This window comes from Antedon bifida, chromosome 9 (assembly GCF_963402885.1).
Source record: "Antedon bifida chromosome 9, ecAntBifi1.1, whole genome shotgun sequence".
NCBI classification, from domain to species: Eukaryota; Metazoa; Echinodermata; class Crinoidea; order Comatulida; family Antedonidae; genus Antedon; species Antedon bifida.
Genome location: NC_136234.1, coordinates 18,651,051 through 18,675,055, shown reverse-complemented (window position 1 = coordinate 18,675,055; position 24,005 = coordinate 18,651,051). Strand labels below are relative to the sequence as shown.

At 31.5% G+C, this 24,005-nt stretch overlaps 1 protein-coding gene across 1 annotated transcript; it reads right to left on the bottom strand.

Moving 5' to 3' along the window:
- Positions 1-13,705: 13,705 nt before the first annotated feature.
- On the bottom strand, positions 13,706-23,286 carry LOC144852988 (uncharacterized). The gene is made up of 17 exons (XM_078711042.1): positions 23,226-23,286; positions 22,568-22,597; positions 22,073-22,222; positions 21,583-21,918; positions 21,088-21,150; positions 20,829-20,873; positions 19,877-19,921; positions 19,227-19,574; positions 18,632-18,763; positions 18,089-18,442; positions 17,817-17,864; positions 16,748-16,891; positions 16,279-16,454; positions 15,800-16,200; positions 15,296-15,404; positions 14,969-15,155; positions 13,706-14,480 (listed from the first exon to the last, which is right to left on the bottom strand). Exons 1-17 carry the CDS (start codon positions 23,284-23,286, stop codon positions 14,326-14,328), a joined length of 2,784 nt encoding a protein of 927 aa, XP_078567168.1. The 3' UTR covers positions 13,706-14,325.
- Between the last annotated feature and the right edge of the window lie 719 nt (positions 23,287-24,005).

The following is a 24,005-nucleotide window of genomic DNA, read 5'->3' as shown; positions in this document are numbered from 1 at the left end:
ATATCTCGAAAAAGACAATTATGCCTATTCTTTAGCTCTTAAGTCCAAAATCAAATTTGAATGATTTATAGAATTTTCAAGGATGTTACCTGATCCTGAATAACGGTTTCCTAAATCACTGTCGTTATAATGTCTTTCAGAGGATCTCATCCATAGATCGTAACCATAATAATCAGTCCAACCAGAATATCCATCGTTAAAATCAGAACAAAAACCATCTGAGAATTTAAACAGATATTTTATTTATTTTTACAGATAGTTTAGGTAGATGATAAATTGAAAAAAGTAAAAAACTTATAATAATACTTAAAAACATAAATACACACGGACATAACATCAACCAATCAATCAATCGTTCCATTTATAGCGACATTCCAGCTTTTACGTTAACACGGTGATATGTTAGTCCACGTTCATAATCCATTAAGATAATACAACATTATATAATTCATAGCTGAAAGGCCTACATTCAAATAAATATAAGACAAAGTAATAGATGTTAATATAGTTTGCTTCATATTTCATGTCACCGTTTCGGGTCCTTTGTAAATAAATATTTTCTCTAATGTAATGTACTCACCTGGAGCTTCGGGGTACACAGATACCTTAGCTTGAAATCCACTATAGACGTTACTACCATCTGTACTAAAAGCTATCATCATAGTATTATTTGTAGATATTGTTTTTGGCGGTGTATTGGAACCAGTGAACCTGCCAATCATGTCTCCATCACTGTATATTGTCACATAATCATAGTTGCTCTCAAGATTAAAATCGTAGAATTCAACAGAGAGCAAACTTCCAACGTGAGTAGCAAATGTCCAATTGACGTACTGGTTGTTTCCATATTGGTTTGGATATCCAGGCGATGTTATGAGTTCGGTTTCATTACCACAGAGAAAATTATCTGTGTTCGGTTGTAAAGAAGCTACCGAGTAAAAAAGATTATTGATAATATGCCTAATTTCAATACATAATACTAAAAATGACAATAATAACATAATATTATATTTGTTATCGTTTTAAATTAATTAATTAATTAAATTTCAGTATATCACCAAGTGGTTTAGAATTAATGTGTTTGCCTGTTGTGTTTATAATATTATAATATATAAATATATATAATTATAACACAACATATTATATTTTATGACAACACATTTAATAACATAAATAGTTATTAATAATAACTATTATTATTTATATTCATTATCAATATTTTAAAATGATTAATTTCATATACATATTGCATTCTTTACTAAATCTAGATTTTAGATATAGGCCTATTAATTTAAATTGTAGGTATGTGGACATTATGTATATAAAATCTGTATACCATTAAAATGTTGTTTACAGCCTATGTTCAATTTCTACAAACAAAAAGAAAATGATTGCAATACAATAATGGTGGCAACATTTGCTTATCTTACAGGAACCGAATTTTAATATTTCATTTCATTTTATAGCATATCAAAATCACAGCCAATGGCTTAATTACATGATACTTACAAATATAAAAACATTTAAAACAGGCATAAAACAGTGTATAAAGTGCACGTACAAATCAATGAACAAATAAAAGTGGAATCAAACATAAAAATACAAATTTTGCTAAAATTTAGCTACAAATTTAAATATATGATTCATATCCTGTAGGTCGGACATAACGGACAGTAAAATAAGAATAGTTTAGAATTTATTAGAAAAAGTAACTAGATCTATTTCAATGAAAGTTTCAATCAAGTATTTAGCGTAAACTAAAACGAAACAAAGGGTTTTTTTTATCACATTTCTTCCATATGGTTGTCCTATTCTAGTTTAGAATATGATGCACTTGTTTAGAACATAATAAAATATTTCAATTTAGTAAACCGAATGTATCATTTATGTGTGTTGTATATTCCAAACCGGACCGAAATTGAGTTACATGATGACATAGACGTTAATTAATATCAATGGAAACTAATAGCCAATAGTGGATTTAAACAAGTTGTGCCACAAAGATTATTATTTAGAGAAAATAACTAACATTATTTGTTGTTAGTTTAATTATTTTAACCACCGGAAAATAATAGTTTTTATAAACAATTGAAAGACTAAACATTTATAGATTAAAAATTAAGTAAATTCGTTTGTGGGGAAGTTATCACTTTTTTTTCTTTCCTTTCATTCGTTTTCTCACTTATAATTGTTTCTTCACTATCATCTAGATTCTTTCATAAAATACATAAAATGTAATAATATTTAAAATACGGTAAATAATATGTATGGTGACCAATCAAAGTTTGTGATCAACTTTAGGATATGGTCATCAGCAGAAAAGAAGGCAATGTTATTTGATGTACTACTGAATTATTCAATTACAATTTATATCAAACTTTATTTGCAAAAAAGAATTCTTGTGGAAAATAATTATCGAAATACACTAAATTATAAAATGAGCGAAATAAATAAATATCTAATAAATCTAATATATTATTAGAATATCAGTTAATAGCGTCTTACCTGTGGCGTAGCACACAAAGCAAAGCCAGAGCAGTGCACTGTAAAAGCTTTCGACCATCATTTTTTAAACAGTTACGACGCGAAAACTTGAATGTGAAATAAAGGTACTACAGCTGAAATTTATATTAAGGTTTGTGTGACGTATGGGGTTGGATTTGTGATTTTGTACGGTAAAAAATGTGGATCTTGATATTCTAACATTATGCCAATCATTACTTTATCTTATAGGAACAAAAACCTGTTTTCATTTTAACTACGTTTGATTAGATAAAAGAATATTAAACCAACAATAAACGAATGATTTCAAAATGTGGCAATATGGTGTTTAATTCTACTTGCCATCTGTAAATTCACATACAATTCTTCTCTTGTTCATTCATTAGTCTATTCAAAATTCTTGCAAGAATTCCTACTTGCAAGCTGAAAGGTGTGATATGATCGTAATGACTATTAATAGACATGTTGATGTTGGGTGTTTGATAAAATGAAAACGTCTTTTCTCTATGTCAATAGAATTGTGGTGGGTTGTGAAAACTATTCCCAGCTTTACCCCCCCCCCCCCCCCTCCGTGAAAGTGAACAAATACTAACACCGCGAAAGAAATATTTTGGTGAGATATTTTGCCCTACTCTGACGTAATTTGTACTTTATACTAATTACATTGAGAATACTTGCGAAAAATTCGTAAGTCATTTCCGGGTGGGACTCGAACCCACGACCCAAGATCACTAGTCACGCGTTCATACCTCTAGACCACCGAGGTTGTACTGATGGCTAGGGCAAAACATTACCAATTACTCAACACCCTGACGCAAAGCTACTCCACAGAGTTACAAATAATTACAAGACATATTTATAATATATAAATTACAATAAATACAAATGAAGTTCACTAGAATAAGTTTATTGACCTGTTTGCAAACACTAAACTAATTATTTTCAACTCAAAATGATTGTATTAATTATCAATATTGTTATCGATGAGATAGAAGTTCAACTCAGTTCAGTAGCTGTATGAAAGATAAGTTGAATCAATATCAGGTAATTTTATAATTAAAGGTAACGCCCCGATCGTGTATCTGTTTAAGTTAACTTTTACTTTCTAAAGTTGATTTCAAACGATGTGATCATATTTGTTGCTACCATGAGCAAAAAATAGAAGAAATTACAACACATTATTTAATTCTATAAAAACCTAAATGAAAAAAGAAATCAGCAAAACAAATAAACGAATAGGCATATGTATTTTTAACAACATTTCTGAAGAAACAAAAACAACATAATATCTGTCTACAGATATTAAACATATCATTGTTTCACATTTCTTCCTTGTGGTTTTCCAGTTTCTGGTAAGAATGTTTATTCTTTCTCAAGGCCTTGACGACCAAGACGGTGCACACTATTGCCAAGACAACCAGATTGAGAACCATCAAAGTCGATGGAAGGGCGGGAAATATTCTCTTCGATGATGAATCTGAAAAAGTTAAGATTTATTTTCATTAATCACGTTTTAAAAGTGTTATTAAAAGTGCAGTTGAAATCATATAATACACCACATCAATTATTGTTATTATCGATAAGAATAAAAGAGTAACTTGCATTAATTAAATTATACTTATGTACCTTTAGTCTCAAGTAAAATGTCGGAGTTCGCATTTGACTTTTTCAGAATCAAAGGTCCAAGTTCAATCGAAATGCTATCAGACAATTTATTTGGTAGATTGACGTCACGGCGTTGTCGTTGGTCACAGTTCCTAGAGCATCTCCAGTCGCTCTCATTGCAGATGGACAGTTGACAATGAACAAAAACCTGTATTATAGTTTAAAGAGAAAGTTTATATAATGTAAAATATATGTCAACGTAGCAGACAACAGATTTTCGCGCGCTGTTCTGCTTGAGCTCAACACTCTTTCTCTTCTCTAGAGGGAAATTTAAACTGCGATTGTATTGCAGCTAACAATTGTTCCATGGAATTGTTTTTAAAATCGTTATTTTACGATCGAGAACGGCATCAAGTGAGGTTTTAATAACAATCATTATTAAAAATCGGTTCTTTTTATGTGGAAAGTTTGCTGGAAAGAAAATACCGTTTTGTTTCTCCTCAAAATACGGTATTCTAAATTCGTATTCTCTTGCTCAGAACTGGAAGTTATTTTATTATTTTGGAACATAGGTTAAACGATTCCTTTCTCTTTCAATTATCACGACGATTGGTTATATACAGGCCTGTTGATAAAGAATGATTTAATATTATCAGGGAAGAGTGAAGTGTAATAATAATGCATACTGTTGAATATTCGCCGTTGAAACCGAATGTTTCAAACGAAAAGAACGCCTGAGAAAAATCTCCGTCTGTTGATTTTCCGTCGAAACTAACTGATGAGTCTACACCACAACTAGATAAGATAGAACAATGTTTACCAATTTAATAATAATATTATTTACAAAATACCGTAGTTTTAAGAAATGCAACTATCCTAACAGAATTATGAAGTAATAATTTAAAACGTCCTAATTGCAAACTATTGTACAAACGCAATGTATCGTTTACTTTACTTTGAAGAAAGTATAGGCCTAACAGTGATTACGGTAAATCTTCTAGGAATGTAGAGTGTTTGCTTACGACAATCAGTGATAGTACATTTGATGTGCTGTCTTAATGCATTATCAATGTACAAGTATACATGCATGTGTACATAATAATTCAATCAATAGTAACTTTAATCAATAATTATCAATAAACAGTAAAAGAGAACATTATCTATTTACCTATTTTTGATTAAGTCATATTTCGGGTTAGCATCAGGGTCGGGGTTTGGTGTGGCTTTGCAAGAATCGACAAACAGAACCATATCATTACTAAAAGTCTTCACACTCGCACCAACAAACACTTTACTTCCAAGATCCAATTCGATCGGATACTGCCAGCTCGGGTATGGGGTAGAATAACTGCTATTGGAATAGAGCTCCATTGCGAATGTAAAGTTGTCACGTTCGTGTTTTACGAAATTGTTTATTGTTCCCACTGGGTCAAAACTAACCGATGACTGGCCTGTATTTTTTAGTTCACACTCGGCTGTTATGCGACTGTCATCTTTCTTATAAACAATGGAAGTGCCTTCGTTGGATACAATCACTTCGTTTTGGTAAGTTGTTGAAGCTGATGTAGACTATAAAAAGACGAAGAAAGTTATATATGATAATACAATACGACTGTCTTATTATAACACGAATATGTAGCCTAGTATGCCTAATTAAATTGTGGCATTTTGTAACCTCTTTTAACGGTAATTTTGAAATTATAAACAACAATTTTCAACCCTCCTATTCACAGTTTACATGACTACATGTACCTTCATAGTGGTTTGACATTGATCGTATCTAGTATATAAATACAGCCAATACATTCCGTTGCGATACGTGTATCCCATCGTGCCACACGTCGGGTCTATAAAGTGTGCGGTGCTATTACTTCCAAGTGAAGCCGCATCAATGTAAACTGTCATGTATGAATTACTGCATACAACATCTGAAAATAAAGGACAGTTTTTGAAATTTTAAAAATAATGTAACAGGATAGTTTTTTAAAATAGGATTTTAAATAATTTTTTACAAAAGACCCAAACGTGCTAGAACCTAGTTATTTGAGAACTTTTTTGAGATTTTACGTGGTTTTCGTATAATTCGCGTGAACAATATCAGAGAGCAAAGAATAATATAAAATAGTTACAACAACCTCATAAAACAAAAACTACAACGATTAGAACATGATAAAGCCACACTAAACCCCCTTAAAAACAGAGATCAGAGAATTATTAAAGAATAAATAGATTCCTTATGTTTAGTGTACGTGAATAAAGATAGAATAATGGGAAAATCATAACAGATGAAACAATGATAATGTATATTATTCTTTGATGAAATAAAAGTGACAACTCTTAAATCTTTTCTGTTAGAAGCATCAAATCAGGATGACGTATAAGAAAAGAATCAAATCAATTCTTAACCGGTAGTCATAATATAATCACATTTTATAAAAGGCGTACACATTGTGTGTTGATTTAAACTTACCAGTTTGTATCTGTTTAGGGCTTGTACCGCTAGAATTAGTTGTAGGCAAGACTGTACTCTCTGGTCGATCTGAAAGTTAAAACAAAATCAGGACCATTTTAGGATGACGTATAAGAAAAGAATCAAACAGCTCTTAACCGTTAGTCTGTATGATTACATTGTAAAAGGCGTAGAAATTGTGTGTTGATTTAAACTTACCAGTTTGTGTTTGTTTAGGGCTTGTACCGCTAGAATTAGTTGTAGGTGAGACTGTACTCTCTGGTCGATCTGCAAAAAAAAAAAAATTCGTGACTTCCGGGAAATATAAAGCGGGAAACATTTTGGGTTAGTAAACTTACTTGTCAAAAGAGTCAATGCGCCCTCACTAATTTAAATATTGTCAGCAGCAATTATCTCTGTATCATTAGTGCCGCCTTGCTATGCCAACAATTCTCAAGTAAGAACGAACACACACCAACACTCATTCTAACCATTTTGTTTTATTCCATCGTTTAACCCGAGTTAAAACAGCTAAACAGGGATTTTCAAGGCATTGATCGTTGTATGGACACATATTATTTATCATTATATATTTTTTAAAGTACAGTATTAGAAAAAAGAAGAAAACCAGGGAATGTGAGTGAAATTACTACTGTATTATAACACAACACACTAATTATTGAAAAAATGTACTGTAGGCCTACTGCATTAATTAATAGTAATAATTAAATAACTATTTAAATGAAGTTCTCTAACTTCAACAATTTAGTTATGATAATGTAACAATTATAGATTTAGATGTTAATATTTAACCAATTAATGTTTATTTATGTTTTGTTTGATTTGTTTGTAATATTTGTTTCCATATCTTCGTTCATGAATCCAAATCTATTAAACTTACCTGGATAATCTGAGCATGCGCCCTCACTGATGTAAATATCATCAACAGCAACTATCTCTGTATCGTAAGTGCCACCATATGCTCTACCTTTAAGCAACATGTAAGAATTAAATTTGTTGAAAGTGTTGATAGTAACACTTGCAGACTTCCATCGTTGACTGTAATCATATTCGTAGAACACGTAATACCCGTAGTTGTTGTCAGCATAATGATATACTTTAATGTATTGATTTGAATGTCCACTCGTATAATAATAAAATCTAAGACACGCTTCATTCCATCTGTCTGGTAGATATGGACTTTTAAGATAGCCATATCTGTATCCACTGTCACCGTAGTTGTTTGCAACATAAATGTAATAATCATCTGAAAATAAATATCAATTTTAAAAATATTATTCATATAGCCTAGGATTTCATTGAACTTATTTTTATTTATTAATTTTTATTATTACAATTAACTATTAAATTAATGATATATTGTACTATAGGCCTACAGAAATACCATTATCTAAAGGACAACATTTCAAAATGAAAGATTCTTTATTTGTTTAGTAACTGAATTTTTCCTTTGGCAATGATACATAATTATACATACATATACATTTGACAAAATCTTTCTATTTTATTCTCATTGTTAAATAAAAGTACAGTATTTAAGTTTTGTAAATTGTAAAATGGTGACAACCTGGCGATATGTTTGTACGAGTACATAATCCATTAGGATTACAACATTATAGAATGTATAGTAGATGTAGGCCTTCATTCAAATAAAAATAAGACAAACAAATCGTCATATATTATGCCTCAGCATTACATATATACATTTCTATTTTATTCTCATTGTTAAATAAAAGTATACAGTATTTTAGTTTTTAAAATTATAAAATTACGACAGTTACAACATGGTATTTTAAACAAAAAATAAGATGGTGCAATTTAAATAAGTATTTGACTACCGGTAATCAATAACAGCACTACAATAGATATTTCTGATTTGTTGAATTGTTGATCTTATATTCACTTTTACCGCAGTTGTACCGGTAATACATTAAATTCTAAATTTATATCATACTGCATAAATATACAATCAATGATACATATAAGGATCACTTCTCACTGAGAAGATTAGAATTCAAGGTCAGTTTACCTAAAGCTCTATCTACACTATCAAACTAGTTTAACAAAAATAATGTGTGATATGTGCCCAAATATGGTAGTGATATGACGTCATTGTGTCCATATATGAGCACATCATCATGTTTTTGTCACATAAAGTTTGATAGAGTAGACAGAGCTTTAAACAGTTATCTCAAAACTAAAAGTTAGTTTAAAAAAATCTGTAATAGACTAGGAAAGCCTGTTTGATGATATCTCGTAAAATAATTAGCTCTTTAGTCCAAAACCAAAATTGTAATAATTTATAGAATTTTCAAAAATTTTACCTGATCCTGAGTAACGGTTTCCTAAATCACTGTCGTTATAATGTCTTTCAGAAGACCTCATCCATTGATCAACAGTACTATTATAATAATGAGTCCAACCAGAAAATCCATCATTAAAATCGGAACAAAAACCATCTGAGAATTGAAACAGATGTTTTATTTATTTTTACAGATATTTTTGGGTAGATGCTAAATTGAAAGGAATTAAAAACTTATGATAATAATCTAAAAACATAAATACACACGAACAAACGATAGTCGGCTAATGACACCCTGAAAAAGTTAGCGTAAACCAGAAGTGGCAGAGCTTTTAATCAATCAATCAATCAATCAATAAGTCAATCAATCGTTCCATTTATAGCGACATTCCAGCTTTTACGTTAACACGGTGATATGTTAGTCCGCGTACATAATCCATTAAGATAATACATTATTATACATCATAATTATAGAATGTATCAAATAAAAATAAGACAAACAAATCCTAATCATTATACCATCCTCAACATTACATACACATATTCAAGGTATGTTACTTCAACGTAACACAATAGCTTAATTTAGTAATATGTATCATATGTTGTTTATTTGATGTCACCACTATTAGTTGATATTAATAGTAACTACAATTTTCTCTAATGTACTGTACTTACCTGGAGCTTCAGAGTACACAGATACCTTAGCTTGAAATCCACTATAGACGTTACTACCATCTGTACTAAAAACAACCATTATAGTATTATTTGTAGATATTGTTGTTGATGGTGTATTGTAACCAGTGAAACTTCCAATTATTTCTCCATCACTGTAAATAGTCACATAATCCCAGTTTTTCTCAAGATCAAAATCGTAGAATTCAACAGAGAGCAAACTGCCGACGTGAGTAGTAAATGTCCATTCGATGTACTGGTTGTTTCCATATTGATTTGGATATCCAGGCGATGTTATGATTTGGGTTTCATTACCACAGAGAAATTCCGTTCGGTTCGGTTGTAAAGGAGCTGCCGAGAAAAAAATGTATCAGTAATATAAATTTCAATTATTCAATAGTAATCTGAATAAATGTTATATTAGTAATTTGAATAATTGAAACACATTACAGATTTAATGAGAGTGGAAAAAATAGAGTAATTCGTTTAAAAATGTGCATTATCTTTGTAAATTATGTTCTAAAAATAAATGACCTCAATTAAATTTTCCAACATCCTTTTAAAAATGTATTATTATTATCATTATTATTATTTATTTATATTTAAAAATATTTTGTCTAAATGCCTTGCGTTCTTAACCCCATTATTAGTGTACTCTTTAATTGTATTTTTTATTATATTTTATCAAATCAATAAATTGCTTTATGAAATCTAATGTCAGCTCAGTTTACACGCGTAACAAATGCGTTTCTTCCCACGCCCATTTATATCGTAAGAATAACAATTTTGGACTAGGGCCTACTTATATTATTTCATTGATACCATGTATTAAGAGGACGTAAAATAATACCTTTTGTTGTGTACATCGGTGTCCAATACGCTGAAATATAATAGTTGGATAACAGTTACAATATTGTACATATTTGGAATATGAAAATAAAAATTAGGAAATAAATAATCAAATACTATATTTAGAGTTAAAATGTGTTGCGTATCTTAAAGCAAACATAATTCAAATAATATGAAGACATAAAAAAAAGAAGTATTATAAATATAAGTTTATTGATACAAAATGAAAGTATTAACATTCACATAAAAGAAATAGACAAACTTTTATTATTTTTTACCACAGAGTAATAATTATAATAAACAAATATTGAAAACTACAAAAAAAGGACTAAACTAAAAGAATGTATTTAGATGGAGGCCAAACTAAGTTTGAGATAAACTTAAGAGTATTGTTTAGGAATAACGTTTTAAATAAAAGTTGGAGATATACGGTTGATTTATTAACCTGAAGTATAATATTGTATTTTTAAAACTAAACATTTGATAAAAACAGCTTTAGAAACATAATTACAGCTATTAAATTAGCCATGATTGTAACAAAATTAAATGCGTATATTTTTTTTAATCGCACTAAAAACACGACTTAAAAGTTACATTAAAATGAAACAATAGATAATAAGAATATGTGTAATGATGAAACATACGTAACAACGGATCTTACCCGTTGCGTAGCACGCACAGCAGAGCCAAAGCAAAGCACTGTAAAACATGTCCACACTCATTTTGAAAAGAGCTAAAAACACAGAAATGTGAATGTGAATTAGAGAGGTCTTGTTCATTTATATATGATGCTTAATTTTATTTGTTTTAATTGGTTGGTAATTTGGTACAGCGGTATCGTTTGTGACAGATCAAATGTAATGATGAAATAGATTCGTTATTCCGACAATGTAGTAATTACAATTTAATGTAGATGGGAACAAAAACCTGTTTTATATTTAACTAAAGTTAAATTCACATCAAACTGATAAATGAATGAACCCCAACTCCCCCCACCCCTCATGTTGGTCACGCAATGTACTGTCATAAATTGAACATCTGCCACAATTCACAAAATATCTTTCAAAGATAAAGAAGTCAGTTCGTCACTCTAAATCTCAACATTTAGACCTTCTGCTTTACGTGAAGTAGTGGTAGTGAACCCTTTTGTAATTTACCGGAGAACTCCTCTATTAGATTAGGTGTCACTTTAATTCAAACTCATTCCACGTTTCTTCCTCCCTCCTCTGTACGATGATGGATGGTGACATCGGGGTGGTGGTGGTGGTGAAGATGAGGCGATTTGAAATTGCTACTGGTGGTAAATTAAGCCATTGTTGTTTTAACTCTCCATCTCTACGTCTTCATTTTCCTTTTTTCTACCTCAAATTGTCTGGTCATATTATGGCAATGATAATGGTAATGTGATTCAAATATGATGGTGACGATGTTCATTTCAGTGATATTATTATGACGGTCGTTATAATGATTATTATGATATGATCATGAGTATGTGATAGTAAAGAAGTTCTTCATCTTTTGTATATGTGTTTAGATGGTATTTTGGTTGGTAATAACACGGAAATATGTATTATTAATAACAATCTATAATACAAATAATACTATAAACATTCGATTGGTAGGTCTAATAGCAACATTTCAAATTCAAATTATAAATGCACGTACAGGAGAGTGCCGTCTGTGACAGTAACTATTCTGTCCGACAAACAATATTAAGTGTGTCTTAATGTGTATTACTTGTTATTGTATTTTACAAACCATAGTTATACCATGGAGAAATAATAATAACTTATTTCTCCATGGTTAGACAGAATGGTAATGTTTCGGACGGCGTCTCGTAGTGGGTGTCTCTCAGCTCTGAATCTTCCTCTTGTATTGTAAACTATATCCATTTATTGATTGCAGACGACCATTTAATCAAATTGATTTAAATGAGATTATGATTATTATTTTTTTTAATAGTAAATAGGTTTACGATAGACTTGCATCAAATGTTTCCAAATGAATTATTGTATGGTTGACCATACTTTCCTTTTGAAACACAAGGTGTACGATGCTTACTAGTTTGTATTCCCTATTATAAAAACCGTTAAACAATAATACGTTACTTTGTTGCGCAACATTTTCTATCTATGTTATCAATTAAAACGAATGACGTACATTGTCTCAGGATGCATTGTTTTCAATAATATGATAATCTATTAATTATCAGTACTGTAATCGATAAGATAGTTCAACTCCGTTCAAAATTAATTTCAAGGATGTGTTTTATTGTATTGCACAATATTTTCTATCGATGTTATCAATTTAACCAAATGGCGCTGTCTCAAATACTAATTGTTTTCATTAAGTAAATTTATTAATTATCAGTACTGTAATCGATAAGATAGTTCAACTCGGTTCAAAATGAATTTCAATGAGATGTTTTCTGGTTGCACAATATTTTCTATCGATGTTATCAATTAAACCAATAAGGTTTTTCGCAAATAGCGTGAGCGATGCAGGATGGGAAGGAATTGGGAGAAATAACGCCAACACCAGTATATAAAGTTTTATTATATTGGTGGCGCTAGTGTTCCCAAACCCTTCCCATCATGCATTGTGCAATGACGTTCCTTTTTTTTTTCTTTTTTTTGTCTTGTGTGGGGTCTTCCCACTTTTATTATAATTCTCAGATTTATATGTATATATATTATATATAAAATAAAGGTACATTGTAACAATTAATTATTAGTATGAATATTTCTCTTTCAATTGTCTATTACTAAGATTGTTAAAAGTTAAAAAGTAGTTAAAAAGTAGGCATATTTACATAAAAAGATGATTGATTTCAATATAATAACCATGCTTTCATTTACAATTTTAAAAAGATGTTAATTAAAATATAAAGATAAAACATGGTAATAATTTATATTCATTTAAAACGTACTTATAAAATCTTGTTCATGTTCGGGTAGAGAGGCTATAAACTCAGAGGAGGAATATAAAATATCCTCCCTTTTCACCAAGACAAAAAGAATGAGATGAAAAAAGAGGAATGCAAAAGTTTGAAAACTAGATAAGGATGATAGAGTGGAATGATATATTTAAATGAAAACCGTAAGGTTAGAGTCCATACACCGTGCAAGTCCAAGATGCCAATGACGTTCCTTGCGAAAATTTGCAATAAACTAGTATGGCACTATCTCATATTGTTTTTATTGTGTAAATGTATTAATTAGCAGTATTGTTCAACACAGTTCAACATCCAAAGAGATACGTTAAACAAGGGAAGAGTGAGGTTTGTTAACCTAACTCTTCCCTGATTAAACCAACATATATTTTGTGTTTTTTTTAAAGTAATTGAACGACTTGCTCATCTGCACATTTGTTAACTTTTACTTTCTAAAGTTTGATTCCACAATACCACGTGACTCGCCATAGCACGTGACAAACAAAATAAGTAGACATTACAAAAATCATCCAGTTTCTTAATGTTATTTATTTTAAGCACAGACCTATTACACCAAATTAGAAAATCACCCCAATAACAAGACTATTTTATAATCCTACAGTATTTATAAGAAAAAATCAATGTTTCAATTTGCTTTAAATGACGTCACTATAATGACGTCAATTAGTAAAATTACAAAACGGAAAATATCTAATGAGAAATAATAACTCTATTGTAAGTAATTAATTTTCCCAATTACGAAACAACTACCATATACCTACACTTTGTTTTGTTTAACTTCCATATCCCACCTTAAATAGTTGCCATGTCTCAACTTAGAGATATAAGTGGTATAAGCAGAGCATACGATTTGCTTTTATTTTGAGACAATAAAGACTATTCTAATAATTAGTAGTTTCAGTATTTAAGTAGTATTAAGTATTTAAGTGTGAAACTAAATCAACAACAAAAAAACCTCTAATAGTTATTCGTTCACATCTCCTCCATGTGGTTTTCCAGTTTCTGGTAAGAATGTTTATGCTTCTTTAAGCCAGTAAACAAGGTGACACACCCTATTGCCAAGACAACCAAACTGAGAACCATCAAAGTCGATGGAAGAGTGGGAATTTTTCCGTTCGATTTTGACTCTGAAAAACAAACAGTTTATTTTTTAGCTTTAATTGCGTTGTACAAAACACAAAAAAGATACAGTAAAGATTGTATTAATGTGCAAATGCTGTACACCTAGATTTTCTAAATGTCAATACACACTTGTTGACATAGAAGCCCCCTCTATAGAGTTATTTTATATTTACTGTAACAGTCTGATAACATCACACAAATAATAATCGGACAGAATATAATATATGACTTGCCAGCAGATATAAAACATTCACCCACGATTATGTCCTTTAAAGCTAGATACAGATCTCATTTCTTTTCATAACATTTAACCTCCAGTTTATATTTTTTGTTGCTTTTATTATTAATTGTAATTGTATAAGATTTAAATTTGTATCCGTTTTTGTCGACAGGACCACAATGCAAAACAAGTTTATTTCTACTTGATTGTGTATTATCCTGTATAAATATGTTGTTAAATAAATAAATAAATAAATAAATATATTTTGTATACCTTGAGCATCAAGAACAATGTCAGAGTTTTCGTCTGGTCTTTTTAGCACCAAAGGTCCAAGTTCAATCGAAATGCTGTCAGACAATTTATTGGGTAGATTGACGTCACGGCGTTGTCGTTGGTTACAGTTCCTAGAGCATCTCCAATCACTCTCATTGCAGATGGAAAGTTGACAATGAACGAAAACCTGTATTAAATTTTAACGAGAACAAGTTTTTAAAAGTATTTCAGTTTCAGGATCGGATCTACGGACCAGATTGTACAATTATTGCTAATGTTCTGAAAATGGTACTTGGTATATGATTTTTAAAATTTAAATTTTCGTACCGTTGAGTATTCGCCGCTGAAACCAAACGTTTCAAATGAAAAGAACGCCCGGGAAAAGTCTCCAGAAGTTGATTTTCCGTCGAAACTAACTGTCGAATCTACACTACAACTACATAGAGAAAAGAAAATTAATCTAGTTAAGAAATACAAAATTTTGCTTAATAAATATGCTAAAACAAACATTTTATAGTATACCTCTTCCAGAATTGAAACCACAATTACACAACACCGAGGGTTAAGCTTTTAACAATTAATCGTGAAAAACAAGGTTGTACTAGTTATAACCAGGCAGACCCAGTTATAACCAGGTAAAACCAGTAATAACCAGGTAGAAATAACTACAGTAGGTAGAACCAGTTATAACCAGGTAAAACCAGGTAGAAATAACTACTATAGGTAGAACCAGTTTTAACCAGATAGAACCCATAACCAGGTAGAACCTATTTACTATAAAAAAGATTATCAGTATAGTAGTAGGCCTACCACACTATACTGACTAGTTACCTGTTTTTAATTAATTCATAGTTAGGCTGAGCATCAGGGTCTGGGTTTGGTGTGGCTTTGCAAGAATCGACAAACAGAACCATATCATTACTAAACGTCTTCACACTCGCACCAACAAACACTTTACTTCCAAGCTCCAGTTCAATCGGATACTGCCAACTCGGGTATGGGGTAGAATAACTGCTGTCTGTATACAGCTCCATTGCGAATGTAAAGTTGTCATGTTCGCGTTTTAGGAAATCTTTTTCTATTCCAACTGGGTCAAAACTAACGGATGAGTGACCTGTATTTTTTAGTTCACACTCGACGGTTATGCGACTGTCGTCTTTCCTGTAAATCCTGGAAACACCTTCGTTCGAAACAATTACTTGGTTTTGATAAGTTGTTGAGGACAATGTCGACTAAAAAGAAATAATAAGAAATGGAGAAAGGGAAAACAAGATGTGGTATAATAACAAATGGACAAAATCGTTTGTTACCTTTATTGTTGTTTGACATTGATCGTATCTAGTATATAAATACAGCCAATACATGCCATTGCGATACGTGTATCCCATCGTGCCACACGTCGGGTCTATAAAGTGTGCGGTGCTATTACTTCCAAGAGAAGCCGCATCAATGTAAACTGTCATGTATGAATTACTGCATACAATATCTGAAAAGGAAAATTTGGATAATGTAAAAATGTATTAATATATGTAACAAATTAGAATAAAATAGAACTTACGACATTGACTACCTATCGTCCAGCTTCAGGATCATGTCTAGCCAGATCTTTTCAGTTCAGAAGCTGTTTTTACCTCCACAATAAATTACTTATAATTTATAAGTCCCATTCTTAATTTATTCCATATCAAAACGTACCAATTCCCAGAAAACAATTCAATTATATCAAATAAGTGTATGATTTAAATCATTTAAAATTAATTAGTCTTCGGTTAAACTCACCAGTTTCTATCCATTCAGGAGTTGTAACAACTGGCAGAGTTGTAGGCGAGGCTGTACTTGCTGATTGATCTGGAAATAGTATCAAATGATGAGTAATAATAATAAATGAACATTTTAGCGCCGGTATACTCCACCCAATTGGTGCTTATTGCGCTGTGGGAATTATCAACTTGAAACAAAACAAGGCCAACAGCCATAAGTCGCGTGCTCTCAGAAAAAACAGTTCAAAAAGTACAGAAAAACGCATAGTGATACCGGACCGACAGACAGACCGACAGACCGACAGACCGACCGACATAGTGAACTATTGAGTCGCGTCCACGCGACTAAAAACATTAACAATGCTTTAAGATTGATCTTAAAGCTGTTCAGACTAGTAGATCATGAGTGTACTCTTTTTATATTTTCTGATAAATAAAGATTTTTACATCTAATTGAAGTCATATTAGTGGTATCAAGGCAATCTAACAACAGGAAGCTGAGCTCGCCTTGTCAATATCGTAACAGTCCTAACGTACTAGGTCTATGTACATATTCTCCGCGGCGCGGTGTATTTTAACCAAACATTTGAGGAAGCCAGGGCTAAAGTTTAATGGGTGTGGAACTGATCGTATCGCAGTCACATATAAACCGTTTGATCTCCGGAGGTAGCATCCTGCTGTTATATTGCCTTGGTGGTATAGTATTACATCAAATACCTTACCTGGATAATCGGGGCATGCGCCCTCACTTACATAAACATTATCAATAGCAACTATCTCTGTATCGTAATAGCCGCCGTATGCGTAAGAACTATTTGTATTGTCCAAATTAATATTAAAATAGTTAAAAACATATACTTTGTCGTCGACGCATTGGCTCTGTTGGATCATGGATTACCTTAATTCATTAAGTATTTATTGCAGTAAATTAGCACTTGTCTTGAATGAAAGACAAAAACTTAACGCATGCGTACAAACAATAATTTATCAATATTTGTCTCTTCGTATGGTAAATATACGAACATAATAATTGGATTAAGTATACAGTATATCACAGCCGTTTAACATTACATTCAAGGAAAACCTACCTGTTGTTCTATCCCATTCAGTAACCACATCTGTAGTTGAAGGTTCATCTATAGGCAAGACATATTTTTTTTAAATATAAAGTGAGCATGTTCTTGTTGAAAAAACAACTATTTTATGCAAATAAACTGATTAAAATACAGATTAATAATAATTTAAAGAACATTTTATAAAGCCATTTACATACTTTAATTGATTTGGAAGACGGTTTGCAATCAGAATATATTTTAAAGTGTTGTAGAGTCAATACTTAAATATAAATAGGGACTTGTACCTGGATAATCTGAGCATGCGCCTTCGCTAATATAGATATCGTCAACAGCAACCATTTGTGTACCATATATTCTGCCCATAATTAAGAAGTAAGCATTGTAGTTATTGGCAGTGTTGATAGTAACATTGGCAGGCTTCCATCGTTGACTGTAATCAACATAAATCGTTAGCCTTCTATATCCTCCGAAACTAGAATACTCATTGACAGCAATGTATTGACTGGAATGTCCACTCATATAGTAATAGAATCTAAGACACGCTTCATCCCATCTGTCTGGAATATATGGGCTTTTAAGATAGCCATATTGGTATCCACTGTCACCGTAGTTGTTTGCAATATAAATGTAGTAATCATCTGAAAATAAAAAAAATGTCAGGAAAGGAAATTGATGTTTCTGATTTTCTCTATTCCCTTAATCTTATAACAATTAATGACATTAATTAATATTTAATCTTGAATTTATCTGGTAGACAAAATCAGAAGAAATATTATTATTGTTTGACTAACCAAACAGGAGAGGTTTATCTGATTAATATGTTATACCTGATCCCGAGTAACGGCTTCCTATATCGTTGTTGTTACCATCATATCGTTCAGAGGATCTCCTCCATAGATCGTAACCATAATAATCAGTCCAACCAGAATAGCCATCGTTGAAATCAGAACAAAAACCATCTGAGAATTGAAACAAATATTACAGATGATAAAGGGTAAAAAAACACACACTCCTTTAACATTTACTTCGGAACGATTCCTTATTCAATGATTTTTACATCGTTATTCTATCGATATCACTTTAAATCCCAAAATTCGTTCGCTTCTGTCTAAAAGTTCCCAAAGCACACCTCTTTTCTTTCTTCTTTTCCTATGATACTGAAAATAAATCTAGATACATACCGATAATCGGATGCTTTGACGAGGAAGTGATTTTTGAAACATTTCATAAATATGATCGACTTTACCATTTTGATTCAAATTATCTATGATATTAATCCAACAACCAGAATTAGTTGGAGAGCAAGGGTAAAGAACGACATTTCTTGACACAACATCGGTCATGTGTCCAATCGGACATGCGGCATGTCAATGCAAATGAAATAATACACATTTAACTCCAATATGAATAATAATAACCTACCTGGGGCTTCAGATATATACACCTCAGCCTGAAATCCTTTCTCTACCACACTACCATCTGTGGTGAAGACTATCTTAATTGTGTTGTTTGTAGATATTGTTAATGGTGGCGTACTGGAACCACTGAATCTACCAATCATTTCTCCGTCACTGTAAATAGTCACATAATCGTAGCTGTGCTCAAGATCAAAATCGTAGAATTCAACAGAGAGCAAACTTCCGACATGAGTAGTAAATGTCCATTCGATGTACTGGTTGTTTCTATATTGGTTTGGATATCCAGGCGATGTTATGATTTGGGTTTCATTTCCACAAAGAAATGTTTCGGTTACATTTGACTGTGAAGGATCTAAAAAGAGAATCATCGTTATCTGTTTATTATTGTACTGTACATCTTACAAAGTAGATTAAATTATTTATTTTTTAAGTAATGTATATGCAATTGATTTGTCACATGAGGGATGGGCGTAGGTATGAATGCAAATTAGCAAGTTGATTGAAATTCGAGGATATACTCTATTCTGGGTTATAAAGGAAGGCGGATACAGATTAGGTACGTTTCCCACTCTGACTCTATCATTGTGGACAACCCCTCCAGTAGTTATAACACCAGTAGTATGACCCAGTAGCCATTTAGCTATGACAAATTACCACTGGTTGTCTCTTGGTTATAGTTAGGTGATGTTACAGGCCATTCTGTAAAAACAAATAGAAAAATACATTACGGAAATTTTAGAATGGAACATTGGGAATATACTAAGGATAACTTGTCTCCAATGACCAGTACTATTACTTTTACATTATTTATCAGCAACAAAACGTCACATGCGTTTGGTGTGTCATTGTATTAAGTCCTTACATGTGCTGTGATAATCTGTAGTGGTTGGTATATATATATATATATATATATATATATCTGTAAGAGCCATGATCAAAACTAATAGTTATTCTTTGTTTCAAGATAGTTTACAATTTTACTACAGTATTTTACACATTTTGAATTTGAGTTTCATTTCCACAGAGAAATGTTTCGGTCACATTTGGCTGTGAAGGGCCTAGAAAGAGAATGTGTTCATTATTATACATCTCGCGTATTTCTGCTCGATAAATGGGTCAATTTAAAGTCTTTGGGAGTTGAATTGTAATTTTGTCCTTAGACAAAATCCTGACATGTGACGGGACTTGAACCTAGGACCCTTGGAGTGGTAGCCAAGCATCATAACCACCAAGTCACAACTCCACTTATTGTAGGTATACAAATGAAATAATAACACAAATATTAATAGTAGTAATAACTAAATATACTATTTAACATTTATAATTGACATGATCGGATTTCGATGACATTATTATGCATTATTTTCAGATTTTACTATAAAAGATGCGTCTTGTGTTATCATTAAGAATCCGCCATTGTGGATACGGTTTGTGATAGAATTAGTGAGATTTAGACGATTAAGTAACTCCTGTTGCCATTGTGGCCTTCAGTGTTATCATTGTAACAATCAGTGAATGACTTCATATTCGTAAAATATTCATTTTTGTTTAGGATTTTCTTCATAACACACAGGGCCCCGTAGCCCGTTAACTATGCTAAATTTACCACTTTTTGTCTCCATGTTATAGTTTGGTGTTGTCACAGACCATTCTGGAAAAGGCAATATCAGAGAAAATATATTAATTCATAACATTACAAGACAAAACAGAAATGCAAATAGACTGGGTCCTTCATTTTGGGATTGACACATACTCGACTTCAATGAAACCAGCACGAGAGACATAATGCTAACTATCGGCAAGGGTTACTCGCTTTTTGTGTCCCTTCGTACATGTGTCAGATTATAAATGAGTTATATCCTTACCTGTTGATATAGCTGTAATGAGATAATCTGTAGAGGTTGGCATTGCAGTGAATGGTGTACCACCTGCAAGAGTAATTATCAAATCTAATAGTTATTCTTTAATATCTATGTTATACAAATGCGACAAAAATATTATAAAACGTCATACATAAAGAGAGAGAGAGGTATTATATCAGTATAGCTACAATAATGAGAAAGTTCATGAAAAACTAATTTGATTGTAGAGTTCTAAAAGAGTATATTATTCAAGATACTGTAATAATGTATTGTTTGCATAAATAAAGAGATGGTTACTGGAATAAAATATAGTAACATTGTGAAAACACTAGTAGTAAAATTGTAAGAAACTGTAGTGAAAACAAATTCGCCAAGTGGATAATATTTTTAAATAAATAAAAATACTTTATAAACTATTGAAGAGAGGACTGAAAGCTTCAAATACATTTCATTAATAATCATAATCATATACAACTAAAACTAATATGTTTGACTTACCACCAATATAAATATCATCAATTGCAATATCACCAGTATATGAACTTCCTGCAATGCCTTTGAATACGATGTAGTTGTCGCCATAACCATTGTGCGAGAATTGTAGTGTACCAGAGTAAAGCCACGAGTTTCCTTTGTTACCAGTTCTTGACCATAGCAATTCGTCACCCCAGTATGATGTTCTGTAAACGTTGAGCGTTCCAATAGTTGAGCCGTACATGTGATAGTAAAATGATAAGGATAAACCTTGCCTTTCTGGTATCCTTGGACTTCTTAGGCGAGCTGAATCTCCATTACTTCTTGGAGATGATGTTTCAATATAAACATAATAATCAGCTATGTGTAGAAGTAAACAAATAAACTGTGTTATTTTAATATCAAGTAAAATAATGTTTGCCAAAATGTAAACACTTTTTACTTGGCTCTTAATCACATGGTGTACCACAATACTAATGGTCACCATGTAAATATTGTAGTTCTTCTAACTTACAACCATAACCTGAATGACCGTTTGGTGGTCCAGTGCTAGTCGATGAAGTAAAACCAAAGAGACGTGACCAATCAAAATCATCACCATATTCTTGAGTCCATCCATCAAAGCCATACTGGAAATTTGTTTGTATATCAGCATCAGCGTTAACTACAATAAAACAATAAGATAAAATAGTTGTGTACCTTTGTGGAGACTCTATTCCAACCAGCCAAAATTATATTATTTATTGTGCATTCATTAGGCCTGGTAAATATATAACAAAAAATGTCTACTTAGAGATAATAATCAACAAGCGTTTACGTTTAAAAGATATTTTAAGAAAATTAAATTACGAGAAAATGGGAAATTGCAAACAAATATTACTCGATAATAACCGTGCTTTAAAAAAAAGCGATGTACGTTCAAACAATGTTCTTTAACAGTAGTAATGAAAAATGATAATGATGATGATGATGATGATGACGATGTTACAAAATGTAACTAAAATAATACCTTCTGTTGTGTACATTGGTGTCCAATACGCTGAAATAAAATAATTGACAGGTTTATATGAGTTTACAATAGTTACTTGGACCGCTTTTATTTTTTGAAGATGTGGAATCTATTAGCTTCAGGTTGATTGTTTCTTAATTTTTGAATGTAACGAAATATAGGATTTTTAATAGTTAAAAAAAAACCATTCACTTGTCATTCACAATTATAACAATATACTGTTTGTTTCTGTATCTATATAAAAAATTATGCTTAATTCTGACATAGGCAATGAAAAAACCTCGGGAAAGATCTACGCCTTGGATACCTACCTCATCTATCTCAGATGTACCGCGAAACGTAGATTTGATGGACGTTAGTTCTCACAATTACGATATTGTTCCATACATCTCTTTTAGGGAGATATATTGAAGGGTTTTAAAACGAAATGCTAGAGGGGAAGCGAGCTCACCCTCTAGTCAATAGTTAATAGCAATTGACAATGGATATTTTTTTTATTTCAAGTCATGAAAAGGATAAGATAAAGTAACATTGTCGAAATAATATGCAAAATTACATACATGGCACAATAAGAAAATAATTTGTAATAACGTGTAACTGTTACGAAAATACACACAAATTAAAATTATAAGCCTCAGATTAACACAGCGAATCTTACCTGTAACGTAGCACGCACAGCAGAGCCAAAGCACCGCACTGTAAAACATTTCCACTCTCATTTCGATGGTAGTGTTAAACACTTTGGAATTACGAATGTAAAATAAAGCTATAAGCTTTAATTTATACTGTCTTTTGTAAGATAAGGATGGATTAGTGATTTTGTATAATATTTTTCTGAAAGATATAATTGGTCAATCATTTTATTTTATCTTTTACGGGAACAAAAACCTGTTTTCAATCTAATAACTAATGTTAGATTAGGTGTATTAATATTATAATATTAAATAAATTGACAAAATGATGGCGATATGATGTCTATGATATTGCCCATCTGTTACAATTCACATGAAGTTGGAAAAACCTGAAAATTTCCTCTAAATTTGGTCTTTAAAAGTTAAGTTATTCATCCTTAATTATAGTATAGAAATTTTCTTTTTTGTTGATCTAATAGATCGATAGTACTAACTAGAAAAAGGTCACTCCGAGAATCCATACTTTCGCCTACTGTAAAATTCCGCTACATAAGATTTCTCCGGAAAAAAAATGTGTATAGGGCCTCTATATTTTGTTTTATTCTTGTGTCTTAATGCTGTGGGTAGGCTATTTTCACTACAAGCATGTGTATGCGAATTTGGTGTTATGGTTATGTAACCAGCCTTTCAACTAACAATAGTTTCAGTTGACTAACAATAGAACAGCAACGCCAAAAACAAACGGGTGAATTTTGTTGCCTCTTGTACAAGTGAAGTTTTTTGGACAAGTAGTTCTCGTGAAAATG